The sequence below is a fragment of the Ascaphus truei genome, chromosome 7, assembly GCF_040206685.1.
Source record: "Ascaphus truei isolate aAscTru1 chromosome 7, aAscTru1.hap1, whole genome shotgun sequence".
NCBI lineage: Eukaryota > Metazoa > Chordata > Amphibia > Anura > Ascaphidae > Ascaphus > Ascaphus truei.
In genome coordinates, this window is record NC_134489.1 from 32,280,779 (window position 1) to 32,306,936 (window position 26,158).

General features: G+C 46.5%; 1 protein-coding gene across 3 annotated transcripts in view; it reads left to right on the forward strand.

The window, feature by feature from the left end:
- CADM3 (cell adhesion molecule 3) overlaps positions 1–26,158 on the forward strand; it is a 181,235-nt gene that overhangs the window by 126,824 nt on the left and 28,253 nt on the right. For all 3 annotated transcript variants that reach the window (XM_075607536.1, XM_075607535.1, XM_075607534.1), the window contains exons 2-6: positions 5,643–5,783; positions 7,285–7,437; positions 7,855–7,992; positions 9,346–9,516; positions 24,455–24,545. In XM_075607536.1, coding sequence (XP_075463651.1) covers positions 5,643–5,783; positions 7,285–7,437; positions 7,855–7,992; positions 9,346–9,516; positions 24,455–24,545 — 694 coding nt within the window. The remainder of the gene's footprint in view (positions 1–5,642; positions 5,784–7,284; positions 7,438–7,854; positions 7,993–9,345; positions 9,517–24,454; positions 24,546–26,158) is intronic.

A 26,158-nucleotide genomic window follows, 5' to 3' on the forward strand; every position in this document is an offset into this window, starting at 1 on the left:
CGTGACTTGTCCCCACAGACTTTAATAGGATCACACTATCACACACGTGACTTGTCCCCACAGACTTTAGTAGGATCACCCTATCACACACGTGACTTGTCCCCACAGACTTTAATAGGATCACCCTATCACACACGTGACTTGTCCCCACAGACTTTAATAGGATCCCCCTATCACACACGTGACTTGTCCCCACAGACTTCATGAACTTCAGTGGCAGTGAAGGTGTTCACATATGTCCGGAACGTGAACTGTTGACCTCTGGGACTGCGTAGGCCGTGACTCTGCCGGAATGTGCAGAAGAGAATATCTGACGCCCACGCTCTCTGTGGCTCGGTGAATCCCTCTTTGTGCGCCGCTGGCCCTGCACGCGGATGTTTGGCTCGGATTCCATGTGCACAGCACTCAGCAAAAGCCTAAACCAGTGTTGTTTTCTAATCACCGCCGTACAGCACATATCCTCTTACCACTCCACGGCCACACCGTCTCTCCGTTTCCCGTCTAATCAGTGTGGGCGTGGGATGGGAGTGTGGATCGATGCTAAAGTGGAGAAGAAACAAAAAGTGAGGCACTATGGGTGCTCATTTGCATGTCATTACCCAGAATCCCTTGCTGCAGTGGTTGCACTGTATTATGTGTGATTATAGGATAAGGTTTTGGGGAACTGCCTGAGACACAGATGTGTTCTTTATCATGATAGTAGTGGGTACAAACCTCCAGTTTTTAATTTACAAGGCAGGAGAACCCCTACTTTATGTTTACAAACAAGCAGTAAGTACAACTACTTTTTTTTTTCTTTTACTATTTCCACTTGGGGTCTTGGTAAGACGCCATTAAAATCACCCTCTTACACACATCAGATTCCCCTCTGGACTTCAATGGGAACATCCTTTTGCACGTCACTAGTCCCCACAGACTTCAGTAGGATCATCCAATAACATACATTAACCTATTACAAACACCCCATGAAGTTTAATGGGGTCACCGTCTTAGTCACATCAGTTGCCCACATAGACTTCACGGGGATAACTCTACATACAATTGGTTAACCCCATAAACTTTAATAGGATAAGTCTCTAACACGCATTAGTTACCCCAAACACTTAACTGGGATAGGCACACACTGGATTCACTCTGTAACAATGTATTGAACCTCTTCACCACCAGATGGGCCTCAGGGCTAGCAATACAGCAGAGACACAAGGTGTATGGACTAGTCTCTGAAATCACAGCAGGCATGTGTATACTGTCATTGCTGCACACAGTATTAGGGGTGGGTATATTGTATTATTGGGTGGCACACAGTAATAGAGGTGTGTATATTGTATTATCGGGTGGCACACCCGATAATACAAGGGGGGTGTATATTGTATTATCGGATGGCACACAGTAATAGGGGGGTGTATATTGTATTATCGGATGGCACACAGTATTAGGGGTGGGTATATTGTATTATCGGGTGGCACACAGTATTAGGGGTGGGTATATTGTATTATCGGGTGGCACACAGTATTAGGGGTGGGTATATTGTATTATCGGGTGGCACACAGTATTAGGGGTGTGTATATTGTATTATCGGGTGGCACACAGTATTATGGATGTGTATATTGTATTATCGGATGGCACACAGTATTAGGGGTGTGTATATTGTATTATCGGATGGCACACAGTATTAGGGGTGTGTATATTCTATTATCGGATGGCACACAGTATTATGGATGTGTATATTGTATTATCGGATGGCACACAGTATTAGGGGTGTGTATATTGTATTATCGGGTGGCACACAGTATTAGGGATGTGTATATTGTATTATCGGGTGGCACACAGTATTATGGATGTGTATATTGTATTATCGGATGGCACACAGTATTAGGGGTGTGTATATTGTATTATCGGATGGCACACAGTATTAGGGGTGTGTACATTGTATTATCGGATGGCACACAGCATTAGGGGTGTGTATATTGTATTATCGGATGGCACACAGTATTATGGATGTGTATATTGTATTATCGGATGGCACACAGTATTAGGGGTGTGTATATTGTATTATCGGGTGGCACACAGTATTAGGGGTGTGTATATTGTATTATCGGGTGGCACCCAGTATTAGGGGTGTGTATATTGTATTATCGGATGGCACCCAGTATTAGGGGTGTGTATATTGTATTATCGGATGGCACACAGCATTAGGGGTGTGTATATTGTATTATCGGATGGCACACAGTATTAGGGGTGTGTATATTGTATTATCGGATGGCACACAGTATTTGGGGTGTGTATATTGTATTATCGGATGGCACACAGTATTAGGGGTGTGTATATTGTATTATCGGGTGGCACACAGTATTAGGGGTGTGTATATTGTATTATCGGGTGGCACACAGTATTAGGGGTGTGTATATTGTATTATCGGATGGCACACAGTATTAGGGGTGTGTATATTGTATTATCGGATGGCACACAGTATTATGGATGTGTATATTGTATTATCGGATGGCACCCAGTATTAGGGGTGTGTATATTGTATTATCGGATGGCACACAGCATTAGGGGTGTGTATATTGTATAATCGGGTGGCACACAGTATTAGGGGTGGGTATATTGTATTATCGGGTGGCACACAGTATTAGGGGTGGGTATATTGTATTATCGGGTGGCACACAGTATTAGGGGTGTGTATATTGTATTATCGGGTGGCACACAGTATTATGGATGTGTATATTGTATTATCGGATGGCACACAGTATTAGGGGTGTGTATATTGTATTATCGGATGGCACCCAGTATTAGGGGTGTGTATATTGTATTATCGGGTGGCACACAGTATTAGGGATGTGTATATTGTATAATCGGGTGGCACACAGTATTAGGGGTGGGTATATTGTATTATCGGGTGGCACACAGTATTAGGGGTGTGTATATTGTATTATCGGATGGCACACAGTATTAGGGGTGTGTACATTGTATTATCGGATGGCACCCAGTATTAGGGGTGTGTATATTGTATTATCGGATGGCACCCAGTATTAGGGGTGTGTATATTGTATTATCGGATGGCACCCAGTATTAGGGGTGTGTATATTGTATTATCGGGTGGCACACAGCATTAGGGGTGTGTATATTGTATAATCGGGTGGCACACAGTATTAGGGGTGGGTATATTGTATTATCGGGTGGCACACAGTATTAGGGGTGTGTATATTGTATTATCGGGTGGCACACAGTATTATGGATGTGTATATTGTATTATCGGATGGCACACAGTATTAGGGGTGTGTATATTGTATTATCGGATGGCACACAGTATTAGGGGTGTGTATATTGTATTATCGGATGGCACACGGTATTAGGGATGTGTATATTGTATTATCGGGTGGCACACAGTATTATGGATGTGTATATTGTATTATCGGGTGGCACACAGTATTAGGGGTGTGTATATTGTATTATCGGATGGCACACAGTATTAGGGGTGGGTATATTGTATTATCGGATGGCACACAGTATTAGGGGTGTGTATATTGTATTATCGGATGGCACACAGTATTAGGGATGTGTATATTGTATTATCGGATGGCACACAGTATTAGGGGTGTGTATATTGTATTATCGGATGGCACACAGTATTAGGGATGTGTATATTCTATTATCGGATGGCACACAGTATTAGGGGTGTGTATATTGTATTATCGGATGGCACACAGTATTAGGGGTGTGTACATTGTATTATCGGATGGCACCCAGTATTAGGGATGTGTATATTGTATTATCGGATGGCACACAGTATTAGGGGTGTGTATATTGTATTATCGGATGGCACACAGTATTAGGGGTGTGTATATTGTATTATCCGGTGGCACACAGTATTAGGGGTGTGTATATTGTATTATCGGGTGGCACACAGTATTATGGATGTGTATATTGTATTATCGGATGGCACCCAGTATTAGGGGTGTGTATATTGTATTATCGGATGGCACCCAGTATTAGGGGTGTGTATATTGTATTATCGGATGGCACACAGCATTAGGGGTGTGTATATTGTATAATCGGGTGGCACACAGTATTAGGGGTGGGTATATTGTATTATCGGGTGGCACACAGCATTAGGGGTGTGTATATTGTATTATCGGGTGGCACACAGTATTATGGGTGGGTATATTGTATTATCGGATGGCACACAGTGTTAGGGGTGTGTATATTGTATTATCGGATGGCACACAGTATTAGGGGTGTGTATTTTGTATTATCAGGTGGCACACAGTATTAGGGGTGTGTATATTCTATTATCGGGTGGCACACAGTATTATGGGTGGGTATATTGTATTATCGGATGGCACACAGTGTTAGGGGTGTGTATATTGTATTATCGGATGGCACACAGTATTAGGGGTGTGTATTTTGTATTATCAGGTGGCACACAGTATTAGGGGTGTGTATATTCTATTATCGGATGGCACACAGTATTAGGGGTGTGTATATTGTATTATCGGATGGCACACAGTATTAGGGGTGTGTATATTCTATTATCGGGTGGCACACAGTATTAGGGGTGTGTATATTCTATTATCGGATGGCACACAGTATTAGGTGTGTATATTCTATTATCGGATGGCACACAGTATTAGGGGTGTGTATATTGTATTATCGGATGGCACACAGTATTAGGGGTGTGTATATTCTATTATCGGATGGCACACAGTATTAGGGGTGTGTATATTGTATTATCGGATGGCACACAGTATTAGGGGTGTGTATATTCTATTATCGGGTGGCACAGTATTAGGGGTGTGTATATTCTATTATCGGGTGGCACACAGTATTCGGGGTGTGTATATTCTATTATCGGGTGGCACACAGTATTAGGGGTGTGTATATTCTATTATCGGGTTGCACACAGTATTAGGGGTGTGTATATTCTATTATCGGGTTGCACACAGTATTAGGGGTGTGTATATTCTATTATCGGATGGCACACAGTATTAGGGGTGTGTATATTCTATTATCGGATGGCACACAGTATTAGGGTTGTGTATATTGTATTATCGGATGGCACACAGTATTAGGGGTGTGTATATTCTATTATCGGGTGGCACACAGTATTAGGGGTGTGTATATTCTATTATCGGATGGCACACAGTATTAGGGGTGTGTATATTCTATTATCGGATGGCACACAGTATTAGGGGTGTGTATATTGTATTATCGGGTGGCACACAGTATTAGGGGTGTGTATATTGTATTATCGGATGGCACACAGTATTAGGGGTGTGTATATTCTATTATCGGGTGGCACACAGTATTAGCGGTGTGTATATTGTATTATCGGATGGCACACAGTATTAGGGGTGTGTATATTCTATTATCGGGTGGCACACAGTATTAGCGGTGTGTATATTGTATTATCGGATGGCACACAGTATTAGGGGTGTGTATATTCTATTATCGGGTGGCACACAGTATTAGCGGTGTGTATATTGTATTATCGGATGGCACACAGAATTAGGGATATATATATTCTGTGTGATGGCATATACAATATTAGGAATGTGTATATTGTGTGTGATGCCCAAATACTGGAGGAATATACAAAGTTGTGTCTCTGTTCACACATATTGTGTTGTTATGTCCCACAGCCAACCAGCCGGTCACATCAGATGAAGTGGTCCCGACAGGCGGCACAGTGACCCTAAAGTGCACTGTGGACGATCACCAGGAGTCCTCCCTGCAGTGGTCCAACCCTGCCCAGCAGACACTCTACTTCGGGGAGAAGAGAGGTTCGTGGGTTCACTTGCTGAGAGTCTCAGAGCGGTTTATCTGCACTCTCTGGATGTCTCTCTGTGTATTATGTCTGTGCCTTCAAACTCATTGTCTCTTTTTATTTCTCTATTGCAGGAGTGGCCAACGCCAGTCCTCATGAGCCACCAACCGGTCAGGTTTTCAGGATGTCCCTGCTTCAGCACAGGTGGTGCAGTCTTCAACTGAGCCACTGATTGAGCCACCTGCGCTGAAGCAAAGATATCCTGAAAACCTGACCCGTTGATGGTGCTTGAGGACTAGAGTTAGTCGCCCTTGCTCTATTGCAGGGGTGCGCAAACTGGGGGGCGCGCAAACTGGGGGTGGGGTACGAGATTGTGTGCGGGGGGGGGCGCAAGGTTTACAGAGGCCCCGCGCGCACTTAAATGAAGTGCCGGGGAAGCGGCGAAGGCCTCTGTAAAACTGCACTTACCTTGGCTCAGGCGGCTTCTGGGGTCGCGTCGCCATGACAACGCGGCATCAAATGATGCCAGAGTCAAGGTAAGAGGGGGGGAGGGGGCGCACAGAGAGGGGGAACAGCCAACAGGGGGGCGCAGGGAAAAAAGATTGCGCTCCCCTGCTCTATGGCACTCTCATTCAGTTGGGGTGTCCCTCTCCTTACTCTTACTTTACTAGTGCGCTCTCTTTGCCGCGTTTCTACGGGCTGTCTGTTCTCCCTCTCTCCTTCTTTTCTCTCCTCTATTTTTTTACATTTTTTATTAAATCAGAAATCCAGGTTGGCGTTGCTTGTTCTTTGTTGTTGTCGTCACAGGTTTAAAGCATGGGGTCTCCGCACCTGAACCCCATTAATTTCAGCTCCGGGGACCCCCTGCTTCCCGAGATACCTGTACAAGGGGGTTCCAGCATCTCTATAGCCAGGGAACGTGCGTTCCTAACATATGAAGGATCGTCTCAGTGAGTAAAGACACTGACTGGTAACAATGTCACTGAGGGGGGGCCCTGGTTCAGTGCCCAGTGTCAGCTCCCTGTGACCTTGTTCCATTAAGCTCGTCTGGGCAGCGACTGTGTCTGCGGAAGTCCTATACTGTGCACTATATCGTCATTATGTAGCGTTTTGAGTCCCACTGGGAGAAAAGGGTTATGTGAAATAAAGAGGATTATTTTTGTTATTATTATAATGGCGGCGTTTAATTGGCTTGTGTCCCGCGGGCCAATAGGAAGCTTTGACATCATCCGGTGCGGCTTCCTATTGGCCCGCGTGATCTGTACATTTAATCTTCACAGAGATGTCGCAGCACACAGAGGTAAGTATCTCTGGAAGCAGGGGTTCCCCGCAGCTGAAATTAATGGGGTTCAGCTCTGGAACCCCCCTGCTTCCACCCTATTACAATGGATGGCACACACAGTATGGATTGCTGCTTTAATAATGCATCTTTGGCACTTCTATTATTATCTGTCCCCTCACTCTCGCTTCCTTTCATTGATTTCCCGTTGCACTTGTATTCCTCTTCTTTCCATCAGCTCTACGGGACATCAGAATCCAGTTGGTCCGCTCAACACCCAATGAGCTGACCATCGCTATTAGCAATGTGGTCTTGTCGGATGAAGGGGAGTATACCTGCTCCATCTTTACAATGCCAGTGAGGACCGCCAAGGCTGTGGTCACTGTTCTAGGTATGTGCTACTGCTCCACCAGTATGTTGTGCCACTAAGCCTGTATCACACAGCAGGTAAAAGTGGTAGGGCGCCCATGTGAAAATGGATTGGAAAGTAGACGTGACTTGTATGCTCATTACCCAGAATCCTTGCCTGCAGCGTAACCACTGTACAATGTGACGACGGGCTGAACGAGGCAGGTTTAGGGGCTTGTGCGGATGTGTGCATTACATGTAGCACCAACTGCCCCATTGCATTGTGGTTGAAGGAAATATGCTTATGTTTAACATGTGCATGGCAACTGGCTCCATATCTGAGAAGCTGTGCAGGAGATATCCGTTGTGAGACGGTAAAGGGATGCCTGACATTCCACATCTCGCTGACCCCAACGAGGTAGTGTCTTTCCTGCTTGATGTGACCTATTTACATTTCCAGGGGTCCCCCAGGAGCCCCAGATCTTTGGCTACGAGCTTCCGTTTAAAGAAAATGACAAGGCCAAACTGATGTGCAAGACTGGCGGGAGCAAGCCCGCCGCTTACATCCGGTGGTACAAAGGGCCGGAGGAGCTGGAAGGTGAGCGAGGGTATCAGTGAGTGCATGGAGAGGGAAGAGGACATACAGAGATGGGATACTTAATGAAACGTCTTGGCCTCATTTACTGACAGAGGGTCAAGCAGCATATTGCAAAGGGGTCAAGGCAGCCATATTGTTATCCCATAATGGCGTACAGAAACACATACATGTTTTGGGATTCAGATGGCTGCCAGAGCTAAAGATAGCACCGTTCAGCTCCAGGGGACTCGGAGTTCAGGCTGAGTAAAATAAGCCATACATAGATGTTGTATTCCTACGTTAACCCTTTCAGTAACAGAATGATGAATTGGTTCCTGTAGTGATCACACAGCCCTGTGCCGTTCCCCCCTAAATATCCCTTTTGTGCTCTGGTTGTGGCTGAGGATTTCAGCGAATCACAGCTGTAATCAGAAAGCGACAGTCACATGTAGACAGCAGTTCTAACCATCAAAGAGTCGCAGTTGCGATAAGAGAACTTCAGTTACCATCAGAGAGACGCAGTTGTGATCAGAGAAACTCTGTTTCTTTTAGAGACCGCAGCTACAATCGGAGAGACACAGCTGTGATCAAAGAGCGACAGTGCTCATAACTGCACCCTCTTTGATTACAGCTGAACCTCAGCTGTATTTAAAGAGCGACACAGTTACAATCAGAGTCACAGTTACAATCAGAGTCACAGTTACAATCAGAGAGTCACAGTTACAATCAGAGAGTCACAGTTACAATCAGAGAGTCACAGTTACAATCAGAGAGTCACAGTTACAATCAGAGAGTCACAGTTACAATCAGAGTCACACTTACAATCAGAGTCACACTTACAATCAGAGTCACACTTACAATCAAAGAGTCACACTTACAATCAGAGAGTCACACTTACAATCAGAAAGTCACACTTACAATCAGAGAGTCACACTTACAATCAGAGAGTCACGCTTACAATCAGAGAGTCACGCTTACAATCAGAGAGTCACAGTTACAATCAGAGAGTCACACTTACAATCAGAGAGTCACAGTTACAATCAGAGAGTCACACTTACAATCAGAGAGTCACACTTACAATCAGAGAGTCACACTTACAATCAGAGAGTCACACTTACAATCAGAGAGTCACAGTTACAATCAGAGAGTCACAGTTACAATCAGAGAGTCACAGTTACAATCAGAGAGTCACAGTTACAATCAGAGAGTCACACTTACAATCAGAGAGTCACACTTACAATCAGAGAGTCACACTTACAATCAGAGAGTCACACTTACAATCAGAGAACCGCAGTTGCGAGCTCAAACAGCATGACGATTACTAAGCGCCAAAAGGACTCTGTGGATTGACCTGGCCTTCTCCCTTTCTCCCAGGAGCGCAAAAGATTGTGTCCGAGGATGGTAATGGCAAAACCTTCACGGTCACCAGCCTCATCGAGTTCACGGTGGCCAAAGAGGATGACGGAGCTGAGATCACCTGCACCGTGGGGCAGGATTCTCTACACAACATGGACAAGTCCTTCAGCCAGAAGATCGAAGTCCTGTGTAAGTGGCCCCTCATTCTGTGTCCCACAATGTAAAAATACGTGTTCGTGCCAGGTTCGGCTGAAAAAGAAGAGCTTAAATCACTGGGATGTGACCCCTTAAACATTTTATTTCCATCTCTTTTCTGCCTGCGGGATTTGAGAGGTACTGGATGAGCTCCCACTTCATAGGCCAGCGTTTACGAAAGCCAGCAAAGCTTTGCTGGCAGACTGCCAGGCGAAGGCTTTTTAACATGCAGCTCGTCTGCCTCTATTTACCTGGAGATGAAAGGGAATATTCCTCCGGGGGGAGACTCCAGGAAAAATCAATGCGAAAGAGATGGGGATATAAACACACACAAATTCCAAAGGTTAGCGGCGCTCCTGTAGCGCGGAGATGAAATAATGCAACAACAATCTCTATTCACACACGCTGACAAGTAGCAGGGGGGGGGGGGGGCAGAGCGAGCAAAGGATGGGATTGAGGGACAGATTTATAGAAGCAGAATAAGGCCTCGGGATGGTCAGCGCTTAGGCGCTGACCCGTGCTGAGGCGCGCTGCTACTCGGCACTGAGCCCCTGCAGCCGCAATGAGAGCGGCTTTAGCAGGGGCTCGCGCACGCTTCCGCATGCCTGCGGAAGTGTGCGTCTTAAGAAATCTTTCGTTTCTTCGCTTGCCGGAGCGCAGGGCCGGTCACGTGAGCGGTTCGCCCAATGAGGGCGAACCAGCTCCGTGACGTCACTGGCCCGCCCCCAGACACGCCCACGGACGGCGTGCGCTCTAAGGCCAGGGAAAGCACCGCTTTCCCTCAGCCTCAGCGCGCCTCCGCACGGCCTCAGTCTCTATGGACTAAGCCCAACCCAGGCTTCCAGTGTCAGCCATATATACCAGTATATAAGCATGTGCGGTCTGTGTGCCGATCTGCGTAGGGTATTGTGTGTATGTGTGTGTAACCCTCCTTGCCCGGCTCTTAAGGAGTTTAGATCAGTTGACTATGTCCATGGCTTTGATCAGTCTCTCACACCGTGTCAGGGTGCTGGGTCAGTGCAGGCTGGGCTCAGTCTCTCACACCGTGTCAGGGTGCTGGGTCAGTACAGGCAGGGCTCAGTCTCTCACACCGTGTCAGGGTGCTGGGTCAGTACAGGCAGGGCTCAGTCTCACACACCGTGTCAGGGTGCTGGGTCAGTGCAGGCTGGGCTCAGTCTCTCACACCGTGTCAGGGTGCTGGGTCAGTGCAGACAGGGCTCAGTCTCTCACACCGTGTCAGGGTGCTGGGTCAGTACAGGCTTTGCTCAGTCTCTCACACCGTGTCAGGGTGCAGGGTCAGTGCAGGCTGAGCTCAGTCTCTCACACCGTGTCAGGGTGCTGGGTCAGTGCAGGCTGGGCTCAGTCTCTCATACCCTATCAGGGTGCTGGGTCAGTGCAGGCTGGGCTCAGTCTCTCACACCGTGTCAGGGTGCTGGGTCAGTGCAGGCTGGGCTCAGTCTCTCATACCCTATCAGGGTGCTGGGTCAGTGCAGGCTGGGCTCAGTCTCTCACACCGTGTCAGGGTGCAGGGTCAGTACAGGCTTTGCTCAGTCTCTCACCCCGTGTCAGGGTGCTGGGTCAGTGCAGGCTGGGCTCAGCCTCTCACACCGTGTCAGGGTGCTGGGTCTGTGCAGGATGGGCTCCGTCTCTCACACCGTGTCAGGGTGCTGGGTCAGTGCAGGATGGGCTCAGTCTCACACACCGTGTCAGGGTGCTGGGTCAGTACAGGCTGAGCTCAATCTCACACCGTGTCAGGGTGCAGGGTCAGTGCAGGCTGGGCTCAGTCTCTCACACCGTGTCAGGGTGCAGGGTCAGTACAGGCTGAGCTCAGTCTCACACCGTGTCAGGGTGCAGGGTCAGTGCAGGCAGGGCTCAGTCTCTCACACCGTGTCAGGGTGCTGGGTCCGTGCAGGCTGGGCTCAGTCTCTCACACCGTGTCAGGGTGCAGGGTCAGTACAGGCTGGGCTCAGTCTCTCACACCGTGTCAGGGTGCTGGGTCAGTACAGGCTGAGCTCAGTCTCTCACACCGTGTCAGGGTGCTAGGTCCGTGCAGGCTGAGCTCAGTCTCTCACACCGTGTCAGGGTGCAGGGTCAGTACAGGCTGGGCTCAGTCTCTCACACCGTGTCAGGGTGCTGGGTCAGTGCAGGCTGAGCTCAGTCTCTCACACCGTGTCAGGGTGCTGGGTCAGTACAGGCTGAGCTCAGTCTCTCACACCGTGTCAGGGTGCAGGGTCAGTGCAGGCTGAGCTCAGTCTCTCACACCGTGTCAGGGTGGAGGGTCAGTGCAGGCTGGGCTCAGTCTCTCACACCGTGTCAGGGTGCTGGGTCCGTGCATTCTGGGCTCAGTCTCTCACACCGTGTCAGGGTGCTGGGTCCGTGCAGGCTGGGCTCAGTCTCTCAGACCTGGTCAGGGTGCTGGGTCAGTGCAGGCTGCGCTCAGTCTCTCACACTGTGTCAGGATGTTGGGTCCATGCAGGCTGGGCTCAGTCTCTCACACCGTGTCAGGGTGCTGGATCAGTGCAGGCTGGGCTCAGTCTTTCAGACATGGTCAGGGTGCTGGGTCCATGCAGGCTGGGCTCAGTCTCTCAGACCGTGTCAGGGTGCTGGGTCCGTGCATTCTGAGCTCTCTCTGGGTCTGTGCAGGCTGAGCATAGATATGCTGATGGAATAATGATGGGCGCTACAAACTTTTATAGTAAAAATAAAAAAAACTTTGAAAAATTGAGAGATAAGTAGAGAGAAAAATATACTGCGGTAGTTGGTGCACGAAGGACAATAGTAGGACGATAGGCATGTACTGTAGTGCCAAGAGAGCCTCTAGTATAAAGTAACAAACATAGATAGTCCACAGGTCCAATGTGGCAAAAAGTGCAATAGGGCTTGGGAAAGGATCATGGCGATGAGAAACGTTGCTGGTGGTTGCTATTTTGTTTCCAGATGTCTGTAATATCGCTGAATATCGTACTTTTTGCTACATTGGACCTGTGGACTATCTATTTTAGGAACTTTTATATTACAAACAGGAGATTTAATAACAGCCGCTGGTAATGCTCGTCACACTTGGTCATATGTAACGCTATTCACAGTTATGATATAGTTACAGTGTTCGTACTATTTGCTTCTTCCCACGGTAATCTCACCTTAATACTCTAGGAAGGTACTGAGGCTTGTTTCTCTTTGGGTCAGCTGAATCGTCCCTGTTCTGTGTAGCGTCCGACATGTCCCATTACTAGCAAGACGCTTGCGGGCTTTGACCCACATTCTATTTCCTCGGGATCGGTATCCCGGTGCTGTACCTCTGGGCAGACCGAGTCTGAGTTAGCTACGATCTTCGATTGGGTTGAACCGGCAATGCCCTAAAGTTCCTATCTGGGGAACCCGTTTTGTGTGTATATCAGTGTCTGCCTGTGTATCACTGTGTAAGTGAATCTGTGCAGTGGTTAAAGAGCATCAGATGCTGGTATTAGGGTTTCAGCAGGTATAGCATAGCATAGTGCGTCATTAACCCTTTAGCTACAAGCAGGGCGATCAATTAATTGCTCAGCATGTTATTATATCGCTCAGCATGTTATTATATCGCTCTGCGTGTTATTATATCACTCAGCATGTTATTATATCGCTCTGTGTGTTATATTGTCGGTGTGTTATTATATATATTTATTTACTAGCTGAGAGCCCCGGCGTTGCCCGGGATGTTTGTGGTGTGGGTGTGGCATTTGGGTGGGGAGTGGTCCACGCGGCCCATGTGCGGTGGTAGTGCTGCTGTGGCTGTACTGATGGTGATTGTATTGGTGTGCTGATTTGGGAGGGTTTGGTGCTGATGTGGGGGTGCGGATGTGGGTGTGCCGATGGGGGAGGTGCAAAGGTGGCGATGTGTGGGTGCTGATGGTGTTGATGGGGGCTGGGAATGGTGGGGAGCCGAGAATGCCAGTGTGCTGGGGGGGCATGGGATACCGGTGTGCTGATGTGGTGGTGCTGGGGTGTGTGTGTGTATACATGTTTGTGTGTATACATTGTATGTGTGTGTGTGTATACATGTGTGTGTGTGTGTGTGTATGTGTACGTGTGTGTGTATACACGTGTGTGTGTGTATGTGTATACACGTGTGTGTGTATACACGTATGTGTGTGTATACACATGTGTGTGTATACACGTGTGTGTATACACGTGTGTGTGTGTATACACGTGTGTGTGTATACACGTGTGTGTGTGTGTGTATACACGTGTGTGTGTATACATTGTGTGTATGTATATATTGTGTGTGTGTATACGTGTGTGTGTGTATACACATGTGTGTATACACGTGTATACATGTTTGTGTGTGTGTATACATGTTTGTGTGTATACATTGTATGTGTGTGTGTGTGTGTGTGTGTGTGTGTGTACATTTGTGTGTGTGTACACATGTTTGTGTGTGTATACACATGTGTGTGTATACACATGTGTGTGTGTGTGTGTATACATGTGTGTGTGTGTGTATACATGTGTGTGTGTGTATACATGTGTGTGTATACACATGTGTGTGTGTATACACATGTGTGTGTATACACATGTGTGTGTATACACATGTGTGTGTGTACACATGTGTGTGTGTACACATGTGTGTGTATACACATGTGTGTGTGTACACATGTGTGTGTGTACACACGTGTGTGTGTACACATGTGTGTGTGTGTGTACACATGTGTGTGTGTGTACACATGTGTGTGTGTACACATGTGTGTGTGTACACATGTGTGTGTGTATACACATGTGTGTGTGTACACATGTGTGTGTGTGTATACATGTGTGTGTGTGTATACATGTGTGTGTGTGTATACATGTGTGTGTGTATACATGTGTGTGTGTGTATACATGTGTGTGTGTGTATACATGTGTGTGTATACATTATGTGTATGTATACCTGTGTGTATACGTGTGTGTGTGTGTGTACATGTGTGTGTGTGTGTGTCTCCATGTGTGTGTGTGTATGTCTCCATGTGTGTGTGTGTATGTCTCCTTGTGTGTGTGTGTGTATGTCTCCATGTGTGTGTGTGTATGTCTCCATGTGTGAGTATACGTGTACATGTGTGTGTGTGTACGTGTCTACGTGTACATGTGTGTGTGTGTGTGTACGTGTACATGTGTGTGTGTGTGTGTGTACGTGTCTACGTGTACATGTGTGTGTGTCTACGTGTACGTGTGTGTGTCTACGTGTGTGTGTGTACGTGTGTGTGTGTGTGTGTACGTGTGTGTGTGTGTGTGTACGTGTGTATACATGTGTGTGTGTGTGTGTATACATGTGTGTGTGTGTATACATGTGTATGTGTGTATACATGTGTGTGTATATACATGTGTGTGTGTATATACATGTGTGTGTATATACATGTGTGTGTATACACATGTGTGTGTATACACATGTGTGTGTGTGTGTATACGTGTGTGTGTGTATACATGTGTGTGTGTGTGTATACATGTGTATGTGTGTATACATGTGTGTGTGTATACATGTGTGTGTGTATATACGTGTGTGTGTATATACGTGTGTGTGTATATACGTGTGTGTGTATATACGTGTGTGTGTATATACGTGTGTGTGTATATACATGTGTGTGTATATACATGTGTGTGTATATACGTGTGTGTATATACATGTGTGTGTATATACATGTGTGTGTATACATGTGTGTGTATACACATGTGTGTATACACATGTGTATGTGTGTGTGTGTGTGTGTACACGTGTGTGTATACACATGTGTGTGTGTGTGTGTATACATGTGTGTGTGTATACATGTGTGTGTGTGTATACATGTGTGTGTGTGTATACATGTGTGTGTATACATGTGTGTGTGTATACATTATGTGTATGTATACCTGTGTGTATACGTGTGTGAGTGTATACGTGTGTGTGTGTGTGTGTGTACATGTGTGTGTGTGTGTGTATGTCTCCATGTGTGTGTGTGTATGTCTCCATGTGTGTGTGTACGTGTACATGTGTGTGAGTATACGTGTACATGTGTGTGAGTATACGTGTACATGTGTGTGTGTGTACGTGTCTACGTGTACATGTGTGTGTGTGTGTGTGTGTGTACGTGTCTACGTGTACATGTGTGTGTGTGTCTACGTGTACATGTGTGTGTGTCTACGTGTACGTGTGTGTGTCTACGTGCGTGTGTGTACGTGTGTGTGTGTACGTGTGTGTGTGTGTGTGTGTGTGTGTACGTGTGTGTCTACGTGTGTGTGTATACACGTGTGTGTGTATACACGTGTGTGTGTGTGTATACACGTGTGTGTTTACATTGTGTGTATGTATATATTGTGTGTGTGTATACGTGTGTGTGTATACACATGTGTGTATACACGTGTATACATGTTTGTGTGTGTGTATACATGTTTGTGTGTATACATTGTATGTGTGTGTGTGTGTGTGTGTGTGTGTGTGTGTACATTTGTGTGTGTGTACACATGTTTGTGTGTGTATACACATGTGTGTGTATACACATGTGTGTGTGTGTGTGTGTATACATGTGTGTGTGTGTATACATGTGTGTGTGTGTATACATGTGTGTGTATACACATGTGTGTGTGTATACACATGTGTGTGTATACACATGTGTGTGTGTGTACACATGTGTGTGTGTACACATGTGTGTGTATACACATGTGTGTGTGTACACATGTGTGTGTGTACACATGTGTGTGTGTGTACACATGTGTGTGTGTGTACACATGTGTGTGTGTACACATGTGTGTGTGTGTACACATGTGTGTGTGTACACATGTGTGTGTGTACACATGTGTGTGTGTATACACATGTGTGTGTGTACACATGTGTGTGTGTATACATGTGTGTGTGTGTATACATGTGTGTGTGTGTATACATGTGTGTGTGTATACATGTGTGTGTGTGTATACATGTGTGTGTGTGTATACATGTGTGTGTATACATTATGTGTATGTATACCTGTGTGTATACGTGTGTGTGTGTGTGTACATGTGTGTGTGTGTGTCTCCATGTGTGTGTGTGTATGTCTCCATGTGTGTGTGTGTATGTCTCCTTGTGTGTGTGTGTGTATGTCTCCATGTGTGTGTGTGTATGTCTCCATGTGTGAGTATACGTGTACATGTGTGTGTGTGTACGTGTCTACGTGTACATGTGTGTGTGTGTGTGTACGTGTACATGTGTGTGTGTGTGTGTACGTGTCTACGTGTACATGTGTGTGTGTCTACGTGTACGTGTGTGTGTCTACGTGCGTGTGTGTACGTGTGTGTGTGTGTACGTGTGTGTGTGTGTACGTGTGTATACATGTGTGTGTGTGTGTGTATACATGTGTGTGTGTGTATACATGTGTATGTGTGTATACATGTGTGTGTATATACATGTGTGTGTGTATATACATGTGTGTGTATATACATGTGTGTGTATACACATGTGTGTGTATATACATGTGTGTGTATACACATGTGTGTGTATACACATGTGTGTGTGTGTGTGTATACGTGTGTGTGTGTGTATACATGTGTATGTGTGTATACATGTGTGTGTGTATACATGTGTGTGTGTATATACGTGTGTGTGTATATACGTGTGTGTGTATATACGTGTGTGTGTATATACGTGTGTGTATATACGTGTGTGTGTATATACGTGTGTGTGTATATACATGTGTGTGTATATACATGTGTGTGTATATACATGTGTGTGTATATACATGTGTGTGTATATACATGTGTGTGTATATACGTGTGTGTATATACATGTGTGTGTATATACATGTGTGTGTATACATGTGTGTGTATACACATGTGTGTGTATACACATGTGTATGTGTGTGTGTGTGTGTGTACACGTGTGTGTATACACATGTGTGTGTGTGTATACACGTGTGTGTGTGTATACACGTGTGTGTGTGTGTGTATACATGTGTGTGTGTATACATGTGTGTGTATACATGTGTGTGTGTGTGTGTATACATTATGTGTATGTATACCTGTGTGTATACGTGTGTGAGTGTATACGTGTGTGTGTGTGTGTACATGTGTGTGTGTGTGTGTATGTCTCCATGTGTGTGTGTGTATGTCTCCATGTGTGTGTGTACGTGTACATGTGTGTGAGTATACGTGTACATGTGTGTGAGTATACGTGTACATGTGTGTGTGTGTACGTGTCTACGTGTACATGTGTGTGTGTGTGTGTGTACGTGTCTACGTGTACATGTGTGTGTGTGTCTACGTGTACATGTGTGTGTGTCTACGTGTACGTGTGTGTGTCTACGTGCGTGTGTGTACGTGTGTGTGTGTGTGTGTGTGTGTGTGTACGTGTGTGTCTACGTGTGTGTGTGTATGTGTGTGTGTCTTTGAAGGGGGGTGAGGGGTGGGTGAAGGCCGCTCACTCACCCGTCCGGCCGCTCCCACGTGGAACTGAGGCGGGAGGCAGCTTGTTGTTGCCGCTCCCCCGCTGTGTCCCGGGCACTCGCTCCTCCGCTGACTGTAGCGGCGCCGGGGGGGGGGGGGGGGGGAAAGCGCGGGAGACACGGGGAGAGGAGGAGGTGCGCGCGGGTATGTGTGCGCGCGGGTATGTGAGCCCCCCCCCCTCCCCGGGTTATACATGCTGCTAATGTACACCCCCCCCTACTGTGTGTGTGTGTGTGTGTGTGTGTGTGTGTCCCTGTGTGTGTCCCTGTGTGTGTCCCTGTGTGTGTCCCTGTGTGTGTGTTTGTGTGTGTCCCTGTGTGTGTGTTTGTGTCCCTGTGTGTCCTTTGGGCCGTCACTCCGCCTCAGGCCAATGAGAGGTGTGCGGGGGCGGCCCAAGGGACCAATGAGATTTCCCCTAGGGACACCGGACATCCAGCAGGCAGGCAGGCTGGCATGCATGCATGCAGGCAGGCAAACATACAGTGCTTTCACTAATATAGTATAAGATAAAAATGTTTTACCAGGAAGTAATACACTGAGAGTTACCTCTCGTTTTCAAGTATGTTCTGGGCACAGAGTTATAACAATACATGGTTACATTAAAGGAAAAGAGATTATAAAGTCAATTCACAGACATTTCATGGACAGATAGAGTTGAAAAATTGGGTACAGGTGATAAAAGGGCTGGTTAGTTTCAGATTGAAATAGAGAAGCTTTAACATCACCAAACGGAGAGTAAACGGCTCACACCCTTTAGCTGCCCTTCGCCTGCGCCAAAGGCTGTCCGCCTTTGGGGCGACGCAGATGTACACTGAAGGTGTTCAGATTGAATGCAGCTGCTAATACAAATTTCTTTGTCCTCTTGGCTCATTAACATTCCAGGGGGTGGGGTTGACGTTCCACAAAGTACAAGCAAATGTTAACCCTTAGCACGCTGGTCCTGTGCAGAGGGGAGCAGCTCTTGGGGAGCCCCATCAGGCGTCCGCCTTTGGGGCGACGCAGATGTACACCCAAGGGGCTCAGATGCCCATATATTCTAAGATAACACTCTACATGTTATTATATCGCTCTGCTTGTTATTATATCACTCTGCATTATCTAGCTCCCCTGATATTTTCTGAGCAGTGCTATTCAATAGGACATCTCCCAATGCTCGAAGACACCTTGCGGCCAATTCACTTAAATGGGCTGCAACGTGTCTTATAGCATAGCACTGCTTAGTAAATATGGGCCTATACCTGTCCAGTGCTGGTAGAACTTACTCGTAGGGGAGATTTCCTTCTCCACTGAAAAGGTAGTGGAGGCATGGACAGTCTCCCTGCAAATGTATTGGATGCTACATTAAGGGGATCAGTAAAGTGAAGGATGGATGCATTTTATATAGAAAGAGAAATTCCATGGGATACTTTGAAGCTGAAAGGTTGGAGGCTCGGGGGAAATAGGAAAAAAGCTGACCTTGGAGCCTGCGATGAAGCTCCCTCCCTCCCTCCCTCCCTCCCTCCCTGCAACCCACATATAAACACACGATGAAGGGCTGAATGGCCGCGGCTCTTATTCAAACAAATAATAACCCCTGGTAAGTGCCATCACTGCCAGCATGCTGCCCCCCTGGGTAAAGGCCAGATGGTACCCAAACTATGGCCCGCCAGACCCACCAACCTGGGTGCCCCACCGGCTCTGACATTAGCGAGACTGGGCCCCAGGGAATCATGCACAAATTGCCCACTTGTCACCCCCAGCCACTACAGGGCTTTTGCCCCCGTCTGGCAAAGTAACGCGCACTTACACCCCCCCCCCCCCCAAAAGCTGCCGCGACGCAGGCAGCACATGCCTTGAAATGCCCACCTCAAACATGGTAGACATCAAAGGGATGCCTTAATTTTTTTTTAAATAAAGTAACATCAAATACAACCATCAATAATATAACAGTATAACCATACAAGCTCCTCACCCCTACCACACGCAGCACTTATCATCTGATATCTGACTCCAAAAGACTGTTCATGGTCCCAAGGCTCAACCAAGTATCCGGCCGCTCCTCCTCCTCTTACCGTGCACCCCAAAACTGGAACAACCTACCAGAGACTCTTACATCCACCACCAGTCTAAGTTCTTTCAAATCTAAGGCTGTCTCACATTTTAATCTGGTCTGTAACTGTTACATAAGCCTATAATATAATATACATCTTCTCTAACTGTGCATGCAATGTATTGTATATAATGTATACTCTGTTCATTTATGAGGAGCCTGGTCCCGACGGTCATATGCCCCATCGCCAAAGGGACTCCAGGCTGCCTTTCAGTGAAAAGGTAGTAGTTGCATGGAACAGCCTGCCCGCAGAGGTGATGGATGCTAATCCAGTAAAGCTAGTTGGCATAGGTATACTGGGATCCTAAATTTGGAGGGAAACTGGGGATTTAATGGGGACTGAGGCTTTATATCGGGTAGGCGAATGGGCTTGTCCATCCTTATACAAAGGACAGCAGCAAAAACAAGTCCCGGTCAGCACTATAAAACAGCCGAATTTCCCTGTCACTGCCCCCTTCCTATGTCCTTATCTTTCTGCCCCCTCTGCTCCTTCTGATTGTCCTTCCCTATAATACGCTCTCCCGCCCACGCCTAGTAATAAACTGGCCAGGCCTGGACACTGAATACACTCTTGTGCTATTGGCGATATTATTGTCTTGTTCCCTCTTGTCTCTCTGCAGTAGAGACATACACAGGACACAGTATAACATTGGTGGTGCAGGTACCTGCCGGTGGAGTCACCGTGACGTGGCTGCAGTTTGATATGTTTTGGCCAAAAGATTGAACTAAATGACCTTTAGTTATGAGAAGAAAAAACATACAGAAAGGAACTAAATAATTTCCCCTGTTGGACGTGGGTTGGGCTTTTTTTGGTTACTGTTTGAGTTCGGTTTCCCAGAAGCTCTCCAACTAACACCATGAAACATATATAAATATTGAATAGTGTGGGTCTGGGTGTTGAGTTTGTTAAGATTGTGTATGTCTAATTATTAACTCGGGGAGAGAAAGCTAGAAGGAGTCATTCTATTGGCACACGTCCTGGGTATGTAGAAGAATTAACCCCTTCCTTGCCACCCCCCTCCCACCCTCTCCTCTCTAGTGCCAACCAAACCAATCCGCCAGGTTCTGCAATCAGTATGCAAATGCAGGCTCATTAGTATGCAAATGGCCTCTGAGCAGTGCAGAAGAGGTCTGTTGTATGCTAATTAGTCTCACCCTCATGCAAATTGGATATCAAGACGACCCCACTAGTTCAATACCTGAGGTCAGGGTAGGGAGGGGTCTTCTGCTGTTACAGGGGGGGGGGGGGTGTGTGTGTGTGTGTGTGTGTGTGTTGTATGAAGAATTTTTACAGGCACAATGAATCATAACCCTGAAGATGAAGTTTACAATCTCATTTTGATGCACGAGGATAAGGGAGATAACTTCCCCAAGATCACCATGAGAGCTGACACTGGGGTGCTAACCGGGTTCATCTACTTCAAAGGCAGTGTTAGTGAGCTACTCATATATAGTAGTTTGAAGCAGGGGAACCTGGTTCAATTCCGGGTGTCGGCTCCTTGTGATCTTGGGTAAGTCACTTTATCTCTCTGTGCCTCAGGCACCAAAAACATAGTGTAAGCTCCACGGGGCAGGGACTGTGTCTGTAACATTCCTATGTGCTGCGTACCGCGCGCTATACTGTAATTGGGACGCGCTTTGAGTCCCATTGGGAGAAGAGCGCTATATGGAATAAAGTTATGTGTATGATATTCTGACGTTTACCCCTTTGCAGCGTTATTCAAACAGATAAACAGAAGTAGCTGATGTGCTTGAATTCAGAGTCCCCAGAGAAAAGAGAAACACATTTATTTTACACCCTTGCGGGACTGCGCATTTAAAAACAATGTCGAATGTGACCCATTCCACCTTTTCATCGGCTGACTTTGGTCCTGGGTGAGACCGTCTCTTTGATCATGTCGGTGACCAATGTTCACTTGGCTGCTAGGAAGGACCTCATCTTTCATGAAGGTTCAGGAAATCAGCCAGGCTGCCTGTTTTTTTTTTTTTCTTCTCCTCTGGAAGATGTTTGATAACCGATTCAATTTCCTGCGGAGTTAACCGCCATGTCTAAATGACAGATAGTCAGCATGTAGAGTCTGCCAGATCTTTTCCTATTTATATTGAACTGGGAAGGTGAGGAATGTCTTTATTATACAGGGCACCAGAGATAGTCCATCCTTCGCTTCCACCACGGTTATAGGTTAAGTCAGGGGTTGTCAACTCCAGTCCACAAGACCTCCCAATAGGTCAGGTTTTCAGGATATCCCTGCTTCAGCACAGGTGGCTCAATCAGTGGCTCAGTCAAAGACTGAAAATCTGATCTGTTGGGGGGGGGGGGGGGGGGGATACTTACCGGTATAGTTGCTGGTGTTTCTGCTTCCACTAGGCAAATCAAAAGACTGACAATTCCTGTGGCTCTTGCAGGCCAATGGGAAGCCACTGTGTCATCGGTGGTATTATGTTGCAGCTTCCTATTGGATGACAGTGGGTGCCATCTTTGAAAATCCAGGAACACCGGTGTGTATCTCGGGAACCGGTGTCGACCAATAGGAAGCGACAACCAATGAGGTTGCGTCTTCCTGCAGGCTCTCGGACGGCGTGAAATTTGTCGGCCATATTAGTTACTGGGGAGGCAACGTTGTATGCACCGGTTATTATCTCGGGTAGTTTGGGGGGGCATCCTTGGAGCTGAAAATGTTTCCGCTCAACTCTGGAGAACAGTGTGTAGTGTGTAGTGTGTAGTGTGTGTGTGTGTGTGTGTGTGTGTGTGTGTATATATATTACTAGGGTTTAAGAGGATTTATACCATGTTTTAAAAAATAAATCGGACAAGAACTTTATATACATGTGACGTGTGTGTGTGTGTGTGTGACGTGCGCGTGTGTGTGTGTGACGTGCGCGTGTGTGTGTGACGCGCGCGTGTGTGTGTGTACAATTCCGTACAGCTGCTAATCTTCCTTGCTCCGTTTCCCCTGGTTACCGTACAGTACCTCCCACTCCCTTTAATCCCACTGTATTATTCCCTGCCCGTGGTCCTCGGGCTTTCCATATGCCCACATTAAGCACGCTTTGAACTCCTTTCCTGGACCCGACTGCGGCTGTTCTGCTCGGCAAATGTTTTGTGCTTCCGATATCCTTCAGCGGATCAGTATTTTCTCACATTTCCCCCCGAGCCTGTCACCCTCCGGCTCCGGAGCATGATAAAATCAGCCTTATTTGGCCATGAGTCTTTAATGTCTTATCCCAAGCCACTCTGTCACTATTAGATGTATGTATTTGTTCCAAGGTGTTAAGGATCTCGGTAAGTTATCCAAGCCTCTTATTTCTGTGCTTCTTACAGCAGCCGCTCTTAGCACGGCAAAGCACTAGGAATACATTTGGAAGGAGCTGATACAAGGTTTAAAATCGGGCTGATCTCTAAAAGGGCGAATCAGATTGTGGGTTCAATATTAAACTGATATCTAGTAGACATGGGGTGGCCAACTCTAGTGCTCACGAGCCACCAACAAGTCATGTTTTAAGGATATCCCTGCTTCAGCACAGGTGGTGCAGTCATCGACTAAGCCACTGATTGAGCCACCTGCGCTGAAGCAAGGATAGCCTGAAAACCTGACCTGTTGGTGGTCATTAATGACTGGAGTTGGCCGCTCTTGCTCTCTCATTCAGTTGGGGGTCTCCCTCTCTTTACTCTTACTTTTTAGTGTTCTTTATCTGCTGTGTTTCTACTGGTTGTGCTCTCTCTCACTCTCACACTCTCTCTCACTCTCTCTCTCTCCCCCCTCTTTTTTTAATTTTTTTTTATTATTCCACTGATTGAGCCACCTGTGCTGAAGCAGGCACATCCTTAAACCTGACCTGTTGGTGGCCCTTGACGACTGGAGTTGGCCACTCCTGTTATAGACTCAATCAAATATGCAGTTTAATATTAGCCTGATATCTAGTAAATATCTGTAAGTATCTAATAGAACTCATCACATATGAGGTTTAATATTAGACTGATATATAATATAATTAATCACATATGATGCTTAATATCCGGCTGATATATAATATAATTAATTAGATATGTGGATTAATATTAGACAGATATCTAAAAGAATTAATCACATATAATGTTCAATATCAGGCTGATATATAATAGGAAGGATCACATAACGCTTAATATGGACTGAAGATGTCGCTAAGTGGTTAGAACACAGCCTTTGAAGTGGGGGAAACCAGTTACAATGCCAGTGTCCGCACTCTTTGTGCCTTTGAGCAAATCACTTTATCTCCCTGTGCCTCAGTCCCCAACATTAGATTGTAAGCTCTTCAGGGCAGGGACAAACTGCCCCTGCACCACAGCGCTGCGTACATAGTCAGCGTTATAGAGAGCATGACATTATTATTCCTTTCAGCGTTCGTTTGTAGACATGGGTAACGAGTGGACGCGTTTCATGGCTTTCCTCGTCTTTGTGCTTTCAGACAAACCCACTGCAAAGATTGAGTCCAGGCCCAGCATGCCTAGAGAAGGCGATAAACTCCGACTGCAGTGCGACGCCTACGGAAACCCTACGTAAGTGTGCGCGTATCACACCAACCATGGGGAGGGGGGGATTCTATATGCTCAGAGGCTGAATACAGCGCCGGCGGGTTGATTCGGAGTATGTAGAACTTACCCACTGTGTGCCAGGAGCACACCTTGCTACACCTAGTGATACCTTTTATGTGCTAGCCCCACAAGGGGGTTCGGGAACCAATAAGGGTTTGTGAGGTGTCTCTAAGGGGTTCACAACCACCCCCAAACAAAGTCATGGTGGATTGCAGGCAGTATAGGGGGTTTCTGAGCCCGTGTGGGGACTGTGTGCTTAGTTAGGCCCCAAACTGCACCTTTGCGTGAGGGGTATCGCTGCCACATACAGCAGGAGCTTCCAAAGTGGCTCCTCACTAGGCTTTGCATCCACAGCGGCAATGCATTGTGGGACGTGGCTTTGGAAGCTCCCACAGTAATTGTCCGATATACAAATATTTGCTTGCAGGGGTGCACAATGTAGAGAAGGTTGGCAGCCGCTGGTTTCGAGATAATCGGTGCATCCTTGTTTAAAGAACAATATCATGACAGCCCCTTCTTGCTTTCCCTCTGTCTCTCTCCGATCCCTGCCCTCTCCACATCTTTGCCATTCAGAATCTTGTTTCTCCATTCCCTAAACATGGACACTTAATCTACTCTCTCCCCTCTCGCTCACTCTTCCCTCCATACCCTCCATACCTCCATGCCTCTCATACTCCTCTCCCCTTTCTTCCTTTCTTTCTCCTCCACACTGTCTACCTCCTTATTCCTCACCCTCGCACCTCTCCCCTCTCTCACTCCTCCCTTCCCCCTCACACTCCTCCCTTCCCCCCTCACACGCCTCCGTCCCTCTCACTCCTCCCTTCTCTCTCACACTCCTCCCTCCCCCCTCACACTCCTCCCTTCCCCCCAGGGTTGCCACCTTCGACGGACGGCCAACCCGGAGATTTTTTTTTTTTTTTAAATGACACTGTTTCCATGACAACGGGGCGCCATGCAACGTCACGCGGCGTCAAGTTGACATGACAACGTGGCACGGCATCACGTCATGACGTGGCATCTCATGGTCATGGCAACGGGAATCACGTAATGCTGTTACGTAACGTGACGTTCCCGTTGGCATGGCAACGCAGCGCCATTTTACGCCGCGCAGCCTTATTGACAGTAGTTGTAGGGGCAGATGCCGAAGACATTGCTGTTGCAGGTACGGTTGCTGCGTTAATGGTATATGGAATTGTATATTACCTTATGTAATTTCTATTATTTATAACCAACGCTGATGACAATCTCACAAAACTTCAAGTTTGTGGAAAGCATCTGGAATCACTAGTGGCGGTAGCAGCAGCAGCAGCAGCAATACATTGCCACAAGTTGCATACACACACATATACAGTGTGTGTGTGTGTGTGTATACACACACACACACACACGTATATATATATATATATATATATATATATATATGTGTGTATATATATAATATATGTGTGTGTGTGTATATATATAATATATGTGTGTGTGTATATATATATATAATATATGTGTGTGTGTGTATATATATATATATATATATGTGTGTGTGTGTATATATATATATATATATATATATATATATATAC